Source organism: Delphinus delphis, chromosome 15 (assembly GCF_949987515.2).
Source record: "Delphinus delphis chromosome 15, mDelDel1.2, whole genome shotgun sequence".
Taxonomy (NCBI): Eukaryota; Metazoa; Chordata; class Mammalia; order Artiodactyla; family Delphinidae; genus Delphinus; species Delphinus delphis.
The window spans coordinates 80,777,526-80,790,477 of record NC_082697.1 but is presented as its reverse complement, the minus strand read 5'-3'; the positions used below and the strand labels follow the sequence as shown (position 1 = coordinate 80,790,477).

The 12,952-nt window shown below is 50.8% G+C and overlaps 1 protein-coding gene across 3 annotated transcripts; it reads left to right on the top strand.

Annotated features, from left to right (window-relative positions):
• Positions 1-1,008: 1,008 nt before the first annotated feature.
• SERPINE1 (serpin family E member 1) lies at positions 1,009-8,860 on the top strand. 3 transcript variants are annotated; one of them, XM_060033162.2, is made up of 9 exons: positions 1,009-1,124; positions 1,790-2,061; positions 2,706-2,939; positions 3,474-3,668; positions 4,281-4,479; positions 5,930-6,030; positions 6,148-6,234; positions 6,769-6,852; positions 7,183-7,524. In XM_060033162.2, exons 2-9 carry the CDS (start codon positions 1,791-1,793, stop codon positions 7,218-7,220), a joined length of 1,209 nt encoding a protein of 402 aa, XP_059889145.1. In that variant the 5' UTR covers positions 1,009-1,124; position 1,790; the 3' UTR covers positions 7,221-7,524. The 3 variants fall into 3 exon arrangements, with proteins under 3 accessions (XP_059889145.1, XP_069397558.1, XP_059889146.1); XM_069541457.1 differs by lacking the exons at positions 1,009-1,124; positions 7,183-7,524 and adding an exon at positions 7,577-8,860 and having other exon boundaries at positions 1,622-2,061; positions 6,769-6,856; XM_060033163.2 differs by lacking the exons at positions 1,009-1,124; positions 6,148-6,234 and having other exon boundaries at positions 1,622-2,061; positions 6,818-6,852.
• Positions 8,861-12,952: the final 4,092 nt, after the last annotated feature.

Here is a 12,952-nt window from a genome sequence, read left to right as displayed (position 1 = left end):
GATAGAATTCTTTGGTCACTTTGCCACCCCTAATCCCAGTGCCCTAGAAGCACACCCCGTAAACCCGCCGTGAATTGACGCCCTTACTTCCATCCCTACTGCCGCCACTCCAGCCCTCCAAATGTTTGCATCTGGAGGAAAAGGATAAGACGTAATCCTCCCCAGTCACAGCAGGCAGCTCAGAAAAATGAAACCTACACACTGGGCTCCTAATTTCCCACCAAGGCTTTACCCCTTTACCCCGGTTACCCACCACCCCACCCAGCACACCTCAAACCCCAGCCATACAGGACTGTTGACACAAAGAGAGCCCTGGGGACACCACCAGAGTCTGGACACGTGGGGGAGTCAGCCACACATCACCCAGTGGACGGGCTGGCAGGCGCTTGGCAGGGAAGACGGAAAGAGGGGAGGGAGTTCTCCACCAGGCTCATGTCCTAGACAGTCAAAACCCAGACAATCACATGGCACGCTCCGGGCCCTCTGGCTGCTGGGATGTACTCAGGAAGAGGGAGGGGTGTTCTTCCCAGTTTGGCCAGTGCATGGAGCTGGTGGACAAAAGTCTGCAGGATCTTTAGTTTCTTTGATAACTCTGCAGCGATCTGTTTCTCCAAAGGAAAAGGAGGAAGTGTAAATCATTTCCCTACACTGAGCACTGGGGAAAGTAAGCACTGGGTGCCAGGGGTCAAGCTGGCATAACAGCCCGAGGCAGAGGGCAGCAGAATCAAGGGAGGCCCTGGGGTCAAGGCAGCCAGGATTTGCTCAATTGTTCCAAGCCCTCTCTGACATGTACACACACAGGGCAGCACGCACACACACACAGATGCCTCAGCAAGTCCCACAGAGGGAGGTGCTGAGGGGGCCCGGCTGCTGTTCAGACAGACTTCCAGAGCCAGAAAGTGGGCGGGGCCGGGCCATGAGTTAATCTACTTCCGGCCCACATCTGGTATAAAGGGAAGCAGCAGCCTCCAGAGGAGCACAGCCGCATCTGGCTGAAAGACCAAGAGTGCTGTCCAAAGAGCCACACCCCCTCCCCAGCAGAGGAGTAGCCACCGCCGTCAACACCCGAAGCCCCAGCAGCAGCGGGACAAACTGCCAGTCACAAGGCACCTTGAGAATTTCAGGTAAGAGTAAAAGCAAACTCTCTCCATCTCCGGACCTCGGGCTAAGGCAGGGAGCACCCCTCTGCAGACGAGCCCCGGTGTTCCTCTTTCTTTCCCCGGAGACCTGCAGCCCTGAGTTGACCCCGTCATATCAGTGATCACAGGAGAGCAGGGAAGATGGGCAGGACCCCCCAACAATCCCACCACCCAGAAGCAAGGGCCTCACTTCTCTTGGACCCTCTCCATGGAGACATTCCCCCTTCCCAGCGCAGGAAAGGGGTTTTTCATGCCTGCTAACTTGAATGAAGCCATGATTGTGAAAGAGAATTACAAGAGAATTACAAAGCATCACAAGAGAATTAAAAAGCATCGTGTAAATCACAGGTGTTATTATAATTTCACCTTTCAGCCTCCTGGAAGGGAAAGAAGATCTCTTGGAGGGTGGAGCCAGCGGGTTCCAAGATTCCCGCAGGTGAAAACGCACTTAAGACTCCCTGGGGCTGAGACAGAGGGGAAAAGACTCAGGGTCTGAACCCATCACGGTTTCTGTCTTGCCTTCCTGTTCACGTATCATCTGCTAGCGGCAAATATGGGGAGCCTGGCCGCGGCTGGGGTCCCATCACCCCTCCCCACTCACCATCCTTCCGGAACTCTTCCCTCATCGGATCTTTTTCCACTGGCTCTAGGATGCCGATGTCTCCTGTCTTCGCCTGCCTCGCACTGGGCGTGGCCCTCATCTTTGGTGAAGGGTCTGCCTCCTACCATCACCAGTCTCCGGCGGCCCACCTCGCCGCAGACTTTGGAGTGAAAGTGTTTCAGCAGGTGGTGCAGGCCTCCAAGGACCTCAACGTGGTTTTCTCACCCTATGGGGTAGCCTCAGTCATGGCCATGTTACAGCTGACCACAGGAGGAGAAACGCAGCAGCAGATCCAAGAGGCGATGCAATTCAAGATTGATGGTGAGAGATGGGGCAGAGTGGGAGGCGGGCATTCACGTGGTCTTCCCAGGACAGGGGTGTAACCGACCAGAGGCAGAGGAAGGGCTGACCCCAGCTTAGCTGAGCCAACTCCTGTCCTCCCATGACACAGGGATGGACCACTGCATCTTCTTCTCACCACACCCTGTGTCACTTGGTTCTTGGACAGTCACAAGGTGTACAGGCCAGTGGATCTGGTATAAAACAGCCCTGCCTCACCACTCATATACTGTGTGACCTTAACCCCTCCGAACCTCAGTGTCCTCATCTGCAAAATGGGGACAGGAAAAGTATCGACCACATGGGGCTGTTGTGAGGGTCAACTAGAATGATGCATGTGAAGTGCCTGATAGCTATTGTTATTATTAAAAGAAAAAATTAGGGTTTATAACTTAAAAACAGAGAAAAATATTCCAAGCCAAAGATAAGGGTTAGGACCTAAGATTTTTGAAGAAAAGAGGGAGATGCAGGAAAGATTAAGGTTTGGAATGAAATCTCCATCCAGAGACCTCTGGGGGAGCAGAAGAGTCCTGTGCATGTGGGCAGGGTTAGGGGAAGTTAGCTCCACTGGGAGCCCTGGGTTTGAGATGACCTTAATGTGTCCTTTCCTCCCCGCTTTGGCCCAGAGAAGGGCATGGCCCCTGCCCTCCATCAACTGTACAAGGAGCTCATGGGGCCATGGAATAAGGATGAGATCAGCACGGCTGATGCCATCTTTGTGCAGCGGGATCTGAAGCTGGTCCAGGGTTTCATGCCCCACTTCTTCAGGCTGTTCCGGACCACAGTCAAGCAGGTGGACTTCTCAGAGACAGAGAGAGCCAGGTTCATCGTCAACGACTGGGTGAAAAGACACACAAAAGGTGAGCAGGCAGGGAAAGGAGGCCAGTCCCCAGGGCCTGCAGAGAAAAGGGATTCAAATCCTAAGTGTCCTAACCTCTCCCTTCCAGCATCTTCTGCTCTGTAGACAAGTCAAGTGCTTTAAGAATCAAAGCATCATGTTTTTCCATAATTAAGCTTTCCCCGTGAACCAACTCTAAAGTCATCCCTAAAAAGTATTGCGAGGTGTTATAAGAACAGTAATAACCATGACAAAGGGCACACACAACCCGTCAAGACTGCAGCTTAGGGAGCAAAGTAAGGGGAGACATATTTCCAGGTCTGATCCTGGACAGGATCCCAAGACCACGAAAGTGTGGTGAGCTGGAAGGCTTTCTGAGACTCTTAGGAAGATGAAAGGGGTTGAAAGCAACTAGATAGGTTCACTAAACCTTACCCAGTCTGTCTTCTGACGGAATCCCTTCTGACACACATCCATTGGAGGACTGGGCGCCAAAAAGGACCATCTAAAAGGATTTAAAAATATCTAGCCTCCTGATCGCCTCGATTTCCCACAGGCATGATCAGCGACCTACTTGGCGAAGGGGCTGTGGACCAGCTGACACGCCTGGTACTGGTAAACGCCCTCTACTTCAACGGCCAGTGGAAGATGCCTTTTCTAGAGTCGAGCACCCACCACCGCCTCTTCCACAAGTCCGATGGCAGCACTGTCTCTGTGCCCATGATGGCTCAGACCAACAAGTTCAACTACAGTAAGTGCAGGGCCCTCCCTTCCCCAAGTCCCACAGTGACTGCACCTCATCTCTGGGGGGCACCCCCTCTAAGGGGGGAGAAACCCTAGAATACACCCCAGCTGTGACAAAGACTCCCCAGGTAGGAGACACTGGGATTATCAGAGCAGCAGGAAGTAGCTTTTACCTTGTGCAAGATGAAGCTGAAATCCAGAAATTCCCTCAGGCCCATAGTTGACCACTTTGACCCCATCTCTCATCTTCATGTGGTTCTAGTGTGATAACCTGGGGTTCACAGATCCTTCTGGGGAAGAGTGATGTGAAAGTTGAGATTAAGGAGATGGGGATTGGAATGAATTCGTAGCTGGGTACTGGGGAGAAGGCTGTGAAGGTGAAGAAGGCCAACAGGAGACAGAGAACCCAGAAGACACTGTGATTTAGCAGAAGAGAAGGGAAATGGGAATAAAGACATTGAACAGGGGAGTGGTGGGGTGGGGGAGCCTCAAAAGCTAGGATGGAGAGCTGGCTTCCAACGAGTGGAGGGGACAGGAGGACTAGTTGAAAAGCCACTGCTGGGTTAGAACCAACAAGAACTGGAGCCATTGCCAATGCGCCATCTTGGTGTCTTCACAGCTGAGTTCACCACCCCCGACGGCCATTACTACGACATCCTGGAATTGCCCTACCATGGGAACACTCTCAGCATGTTCATTGCTGCCCCCTATGAAAAAGAGGTGCCTCTCTCTGCCCTCACCAGCATTCTGGATGCCCAGCTCATCAGCCAGTGGAGAGGGAACATGACCACACTGACCCGCCTCCTGGTTCTGCCCAAGTAAGCCACCCTTTGCTCTTGCCACACTTGCCAATGCTCTAGTCCCCTCTGCCTACCCCCTCCCCTCTCCCCTGGTTCCCTGGAAGTGCCACCCCCATGTGGAGTTTCCCAGACGTGACATCTGCAGGGTAGGGACAGGGACATGTGTGGGTGGCTGATGGGAAACACTCCGGCCTGGGTTTGATTAAGATTCCTCTCATCATCCCTCTTCTGCTGGAGGGCAGTTTCTAGACCATGCCCCACATTTACCACCCTCTGAATACCCAGCAAAAGCTAGCCAAAGGAAGAGCCAGAGATAGATGATGCAGGGTTGGGGTGGAGGGGAATACATTGATCTACACTCTTTTAGGAATGCCCCTCACTCCCACCCCCTTCTCTTCAAGTTAGTATCTAAACAATGGAGACAAAAGGAATCACTTCCGCAGATGAAACAGCCAGAACCACAGCTTCTAGCTGGCTTCCAACGAAGCAGAGTTTTAAAAATCCTTCTGCAGAAGCAAAGAGGGTGCCGGAGGGTGAGGCTGGATAATTCCAGAATTGTGGGGAAGCTTCCCACCATGCTTACCCCAAATTTCCAGATGCCATAATGCCAGGCTTAGGGAAAGAGGATCATTTAGTTGGTTAGCACGCACTCTCTCTCTCTCTCTCTCTCTCAAAAAAAAAAAAAATAGAGGTAATTAGTTGTGCCCTGATGGGAAGCAGAGCGAGAGCCCCAAAGCCTCGCTGCTGGAGTCCTCCTCAGGCTCAGCTCTCAGAACACAATCTACAGACCGGCTTTTTGTTCAGATATCCTTGCAGAAGAATTTGCCCTGCCCCTTCCCTCCCCAGTCAGACTGAATATAATTGTGCTCAAACTACTGCCTTATTTGAGGAAAGTAATTAGTCATAGGTTCAAGGGGGTGGGGAGATTGCAGGCAAATGTTCATTAGTACTAGAATCTCCCAGCAAGGAGGAGACCTTGCCAACGGATTTGAAAAAACAAGTTTCCCACTTCTACTTTCTTTTTTTTTTTTAATCAATTTATTTATTTATTTATTTTATTTGGCTGTGTTGGGTCTTCGTTGCTGCACGCGGGCTTTCTCTAGTTGCGGCCAGTGGGGGCTACTCTTCGTTGCGGTGCACGGGCTTCTCATTGTGGTGGCTTCTCTTGCTGCGGAGCACGGGCTCTAGGCGCGTGGGCTCAGTAGTTGTGGCTCGCAGGCCCTAGAGCTCAGGCTCAGTAGTTGTGGCACATGGCCTTAGTTGCTCTGTGGTATGTGGGATCTTCCCGGATCAGGGCTCGAACCCATGTCCCCTGCATTGGCAGGCGGATGCTTAACCACTGCACCACCAGGGAAGCCCCCACTTCTACTTTCTCATCAGTCCCCATCCTGTTGGTCTGTGGGGACGGAGATACTTGGTGGGGTTAGAGGTGGCCTGAGCTTGAGCTGTGTCCTGCTCCTGTCTGCAGGTTCTCCCTGGAGAGTGAAATTGACCTCAGGAGGCCCCTGGAGAACTTGGGAATGACCGACATGTTTAGGCCAAACCAGGCAGACTTCTCAAGACTTTCAGGTAAGAGGTTTTCCTTTCACTTTCTTCCCCTGGTGGACAGTGGGGTCCCTAAGAGGACTAAGGAGCTTCTCACTGAGAACCAAAGCTGATGTGTTTTGGTATCCACCTCTGTTTCAGATCAAGAGCTTCTGTACGTGTCGCAGGCGCTGCAGAAAGTGAAGATTGAGGTGAATGAGAGCGGCACGGTGGCGTCCTCCTCCACAGGTGAGTCAGGCTCAGGTGAGGTCTGGCAAGTCTCAGCCCCAGGCTTCCAGGAGGGCCCGCGGTCTGGCACCCAGACCCTGGGTGAACCAGGAAGACCCCACTGCCCACGTCAACCAGGTCTCTCCTGGTAGAGCTTCGCTTCCTGTGTGGAGCGCATCACCCCGATCCCACTAGAATACAGGCCTGCTTTCCCCGGCACCCTGCTCCCTCCCCACTGGCTCTGAGGTCCTCTGACTGTGAGGTCCTGGCTTTGCTCTCAGTGGTCAGTCACCTTAGAGGCACTTGCTTCCAATACGCCCTAAAAGGGTTTAGATAAACGTGCCTGCGAGTGACTACCTGAGAGATCTCTACCCAATTCCTGGAGGAAACCAGGCCTCAGAGGACATCCCAACACTTTTAGGGTCCACATCCAGGAATAACTGAGTCTCCTAAAACCCTCCCATCCCAGTGCCACTGTCACTGGATCACCTGTGACCAATCCAGGCTTCCGTGCCCACGTCCCTCCGCTCTAAGACGTGGTCCCTTCTTTTCCAGCCCTTACAGTCTCAGCCCGAATGGCCCCCGAGGAGATCATCATGGACAGACCCTTCCTCTTCGTGGTGCGGCACAACCCCACAGGTGAGCCGGGGGCCTGGGAGACCCCCCACCCCCCCTGCTCTCCTGGACTTGGGCACTAGTCCGGGCAGGTGTAGACACCCCCACTCCCCCCAAGAGGACTCCAGGCAAGGAATCATAGCTCTGTTCCCCTTCCCCTCCTCGGAGGCAGTGCTCTCTCCAGACGGGGTGCTCAGTCTGTCCCCCAGTCCCAGCTTAGTCACTAGAGCAGCTGTGCCTCCGGGCACTCACTCATCTCCCTGTATCTCAGTTCATCCGTAAACACCCAGCTGGGTGAGCTGTGCTGTTCCCCTCCCCCCCCCTTCTCATCTCCCATGATTCTTCCGTCCTCAGGAACCGTCCTTTTCATGGGCCAAGTGATGGAACCCTGACCATGGGAAATGCAGCCCTCATCTGGGACGGAACTGGAGATGTCCAAGAAGAAGAAACTCCGGAGCAAAGAATTTTTATTTTAATTCATTTTTCTGGAGAAAGAGAAGATATTTATCTTTTTTTTTTTTTTTTAACGGTAAATCTTTCGAATCTGTCTCTTAGACCTCCGGCTCTCCCAGGAGGGGAAAAGAGGACCTTTGAGTTAAACTCCCCAGCGGAGACCCTGGGAGAGACTTCAGAAGCACAATGCCCCGAAGGTCTCCCAACAAGACTGCAGAACTCCCAGGATCATTTGCGCGGCTGCTTCAGCCCATCGCTCTGCCCATTCGGGTCTTCGGACCTGGATCCCCCTGAGGCCCTGGCAGGAGGCGCCGCAAGGCTTACAGGAAGGAGCTTTTGTGTGTTTGCTAGAAATAATTTGTGTTCTGGTCACGTTGCCGTCACTCTTGCACTGTCTGCCGCTGCTGAGAAAGCTGGCTGCAGGCCAAAGAAGGCCAATGGGAGAAACACTCTTTCATGTCAAGGTCCGTCCTCCCCCAGCTCAGAGGCACGAGACCCACCCAGGCCTGGCTGCTCCCTCCCCAGAAACAGCGTGCATATATTATTTTGGAGTGTAGGTGACTTGTTTACTCAGAGAAGCAGCTTGCTGCTTCCCACAAACTTTATGTTGCAGAAATAGAGGGAGAGAGATGAGATTTATGCCTCCTTCTTGGCGCCAATATCCTGGTGGGGAGGGTGGGATGCCAGGCGTGTCCTTGAGCATTTATCACATCCTCGTCCTTGTGTGCTTGTGAGAGAGAAAGGACTATGGAGAAAACCTATTATTTAAACTTGTTCATAGTGTTCCTTTGTGGTCTGTGTCATTGCACCTCAGGAGTGGCCACTTGCCTGTCATTCCCCTCCTGGCAGCGGGAGTGATAGGGCCCACACTGCCACCTGGTGGCTGCCCGAATCCCATCGCTCCTCTCCTGGCCTTTCCACTCCGTGGAGCAGGACCCCTGCCAGGACTGTCCAACTTCAGCCCACGTTAGGGACCAAAAGGATGTGGTGGGTGAAGGCAGACAGAGCTGTTGTTTCAAAATTTTCCAATATACTTAGGAGCAGGAGTGCAAGGGGCTACACGACCTAGCAGGACAGAACTTTCCCCAATTACATGGTGACTCACAGCCGCATTGGTGACTCACTTCAGTGTGTCATTTCCGGCTGCTGTGTGTGAGCTGTGGACACGTGAGAGAGAGAGAGAGAGAGAGACAGAGAGAGAGAGAATGAGAGAGACAGCAAGAAGCTCGGGCTCAATTACCCCCGTTAGCTAATCTTTCTGAAAGCCAACTAGCTGGTGGGTAAGGCATGAAGACCAATGTATTGAAGAATTGCACGTAGGCGTCGAATGAATGTAACCTAATAGAACCCTAATCATCCCACTACGCCCCTCAGTGAAAAATCTTCGTTCTTTGTGTGTTTTTGTTCTTTTTTCATGATGCACTGGACAATGAGAGCCACACACAGTACCCTCAAGGATACCCAAACGTGGGGTCCAACGTTCCTGAAAGTGTGGTGAATTCTATGCTTTTTCACTTTTGATATAGAAGCAGCTAAAAAATGTTTTTTTTAAATAATAAATAAATAAAGATACTCCAAAATCGTCCCTGGCCTTGACTTTCCATGTTTCACACGGTACAAAATCCAAACCCTGTCAGTTCACAGACCTCTCGGGTGAAAGGGATCTTTATGAAACACACGCCCACAAGCTCAAGGCTCACTGTCCCGTCATGGGTGAATCCACAGGGCTGGCCACCGGGCTCTGCAAGAAGACCCCCAGGGATACACTGTGCAGGACATGATTCTCCCTTTGGGCCTCATCCTCAAAAAGGAAAGAGGGTTCCCCAAACGCCTGCCACCTGCCCAGACACACCTGCTCACTGCCCCTGTCACTTCCCATCTCTGTTCATGCCATTTCCTTCCCCACCAAATGTCCCCACCCTCCCCTATGCCTACCCCACTCCCCATTTCTCAAAACCCAGACCAGATCCATTTCCCCCACCATGGAGAGCCCCTGGATCCAGTCGACATCATCGGTCTCTGCTTGGCATGGACCCGTCTTTCTTTCTCCTGGTGTGTAACAGCGCGTGCATGTGCGTATGCTCTTCGAGTGTGCATGTTATCCTCCCCACCCCCATTGACACAGCAGGTTCTTTGAGAACAAGGCTCTTTTGTTACACAGATTCTTTTTTTTAACATCTTTATTGGAGTACAATTGCTTTACATGGTGTGTTAGTTTCTGCTGTATAACAAAGTGAATCAGCTATACCTATACATATATCATCCCCATATCCCCTCCGTCTTGCGTCTCCCTCCCACCCTCCCTATCCCACCCCTCTAGGTGGTCACAAAGCACCAAGCTGATCTCCCTGTGTTATGCGGCTGCTTCCCACTAGCTATCTATTTTACATTTGGTAGTATATATATGTCCATGCCACTCTCTCACTTCGTCCCAGCTTACCCTTCCCCCCTCCCCGTGTCCTCAAGTCCATTTTCTATGTCTGCATCTTTATTCCTGTCCTGCCCCTAGGTTACATAGATTCTTTTTTTTTTTTTTTTTTTCCGGTTGCGTTGGGTCTTTGTTGCTGCACACAGGCTTTCTCTAGTCGTGGCGAGCGGGGTCTGCTCTTTGTTGCAGTGCGCAGGCTTCTCATTGCAGTGGCTTCTCTTGTTGCGGAGCACAGGTTCTAGGTGCACAGGCTCAGTAATTGTGGCTCGTGGGCTCTAGAGCGCAGGCTCAGGAGTTGTGGCACATGGGCTTAGTCGCTCCGCGGCATGTGGGATCTTCCCAGACCAGGGCTCGAACCTGTGTCCCCTGCATTGGCAGACAGATTCTTAACCACTGTGCCACGAGGGAAGCCCCTACATAGATTCTTAATATCCTCCTTAAAATGTTATCCTGAACAGTCCTTTATTGTCTTCTTCCAGTATCTTGAAGGCTTTTGCCAGAGGACATACTTCCCCCAATTATTTTCCATTCATATATTCAAAAATAATTTTTAAATGGAAAAAATACCAAGAACTAGCTGTCAAAATTGCATGCTATCCAGCTCCAGAGCCCTGAAGATGGGATTGATAGACCCAGCCCCCCCCCCCCGTAAACCTAGATCATGTCTTAATAGGAACTAATTATTGTCCAGAGGCTCTTGATCAAAACATTGTCTGATAGTTAAGCGGTAGTGAGTTCTCCATCACTGGAAGTGTTCAAGCACAGCCAGGATGACCACTTGGTGGGGATGAGTCAGCAGTCAGGGTAGAGGTGATTTTTTTAAATGACAAGGAACACCTGCTCATACTAAGACATTCAAACTGTTTGAAAGGGTAAAAGTGGATCACTGATTGACATTTTGGTTGTTTCATGGTTTTTAAAAAAAATGTCATGTTGTTACCAACAATGCTGAGACGGACATCCTTGCACATTTATCCCAGTGTACACATGCTCGTATATGCATAAGATAACTTCCTAGCAATGGGACTAAGTATCTTTTAAGAATCTCCTAATCCTGCAAGAATGTGATTATGTTGGTGACACCACCATTTTCAAATGGTACAAAACAATCAAAGGTGATCCTCTTGCCTGGTAAGAATCCTACGTTTTCTGAAGCTTAAAAAAGCCTTCACAACTTTCCTGAATAACCCCACTGCCATGAATAAAGATAGATTTTTAGACCTTGAACTGAAAGAAGCTTCACGTTATAATTTTCCCTAATATTATGTTAGACTTCTTTGGAGCAAATTTTGATTATAATGTTTTGGAGAGTAAATCTAGAAAAGGTCTCCATTCACTGACTCCCTCCCCAGTCATTCGACACGTACTAAGGCCTTTTCACTGCCCTTCCGCTCCTGTATCCCTTTCAGGGTCAGTCCAGGGGCATTCTTGGGGCCTCCAACACAATGCACTAGGATGTTCCAAGGAGATGTGGTTGTTACACCTCCTCCTCATGGTTTCCTCTTTACGTTCAGGATTTCTTGTCTCCCACGAGGCTGATGTAGTAAGAGAGGCCCCCGAGTGCCATCAAGCCTGGAAGGAAGGTCTTCCTCTCCCCTTAGAAAGCCAGTGGGAACAAGGGCAAGACCCAGAGGAACGAGGCCTAGAATGAGTAGCTCCCCAAAGCTACTCTCAGCTTTAGAGAGAGATGCTCTCCGTTAACCTCAATGACTTCTCCGTCTTTCCTTTCCTATTCTCACTGTGCAACTGGCAAGCCCTGAAGGACTAAGATATGGTTGTAGAACTACAGGGAAAAAGGCCAGAGAGGCCACTTTGCCTCTTCCTAGCCTTACAGCCCAGCCCGTACACAAAAACTAGATGTAGCCTGAGCCAGTTCACAAGACACTTCTACGCTGAGGTTTATGGCCAAAACTTCAGCTGGGGCTAAAGGATTCCTCTTCCTGCAGGAATACTTCCTTCCTCTCATACAGATCCCGCTTCAGGCTCATAAAGGCTCATGAAGGCCAAGAATTTAGGACACCAGGATCCAGATTTATCTTTTGTCCTCCTTATACCCTGAAAAGATGACCAATGCCAGGCACTGGGCTAGTTGTTGAGGAGCTACCCATCTGTGACAGATTTGCTTAGAGACCAAAAGAGCCTCCTTTTTGCACAAGATGCTTCCAAAAGCAGAACACATTAGAGCCTTAATTCTGCAGGATGTAATTCAAACACTGTCCATACATGCTGAGAAGGCTCAGAAGAAAAGAGTTCTTCAGAAGGTCTCTTCGCCACCAAGGGAGTTTGCCCCAGGAAGTGCCCCATTTAACAGTGCCTTCTGTTCTTCTCAGATATTTTGAGGACAAAGACGGTGAGGCAGCCTCACAGTGTGAAGCCCACCCAGTCCTCCTTGGCCACTCTTCCTCTGTCTATTTCTAGGGATGAAAATTCCACAAGATCTGCCTGCATCTATCATAACGGCAGATTTCTTGTTCACCTCACCCACTGGAATTATTTATCTGCCCAGGTGTGGGCAATGAGTATGGATTTTGTAAATCCCTCAAGGGTAAAAAGATTCTATCAGAATGAAGCTTGTCAAGGAGACACCATCTGTTTTCCAAATCATTTTTTTTTTCCAGGCGGTTCCTGAAGTAAGTTTCATTGTACTGATCATGGCGTGCACTTCTGTAGAGATGAGGAAGGTAAGACACAGGAAGGTTGAATCATTTGCCCCAGCCATGCCTGTGCTCCTGGCCACTGCACTGTACCGCCCTCTCTGTGGCATTTGGGAACACAGATCTCCCTGAACACAGAGGGCTCAGACGCAGTCAGGAGCAAAGGTGCTGCCCTCACAGGCCCGTCACCAGGGCATCCTGTGTGCACACCGGTGCCTTACCAGCTGGAACACCAGCGTCCTGAATGTAGCCTTTTCTCCCCTGGCCACCAGAGGTCGCTTTGGCGCCAGTGGAGAGCTTCTGAAGCAAAGCAGCTATGGCTTCAACCGAAATCTCGCCAAGTCTGAACTCCAATTTAACAAGTTTTTCTTTAAGCGTGTAACTGTATACTGGGGGCGGTGAAGCACTTTTAAAACAGAGTAAGTGAGGGACTTCCCTGGCGGTCCAGTGGTTATTAAGACTCTGCAGAGGGAGCAGGTTCCATCTCTGGTCAGGGAACTAAGATCCCTCATGCTCAGCGCAGGCCAAAAAAACAACAATCATGTAAGTGATTGATGTTTCTTACTCTCAAGTACAGGCATACCTCGGA

Excerpts from the sequence above, each read along its gene's own strand:
- SERPINE1 (XM_069541457.1), top strand. The coding sequence starts at position 1,791 with ATGCCGATGTCTCCTGTCTTCGCCTGCCTCGCACTGGGCGTGGCCCTC. Across the intron at positions 3,669-4,280 it reads GACCAACAAGTTCAACTACA|CTGAGTTCACCACCCCCGAC; the intron begins GTAAGTGCAGGG and ends GTGTCTTCACAG. Across the intron at positions 6,857-7,576 it reads CGGCACAACCCCACAGGTGA|GCCCTGGCAGGAGGCGCCGC; the intron begins GCCGGGGGCCTG and ends GATCCCCCTGAG.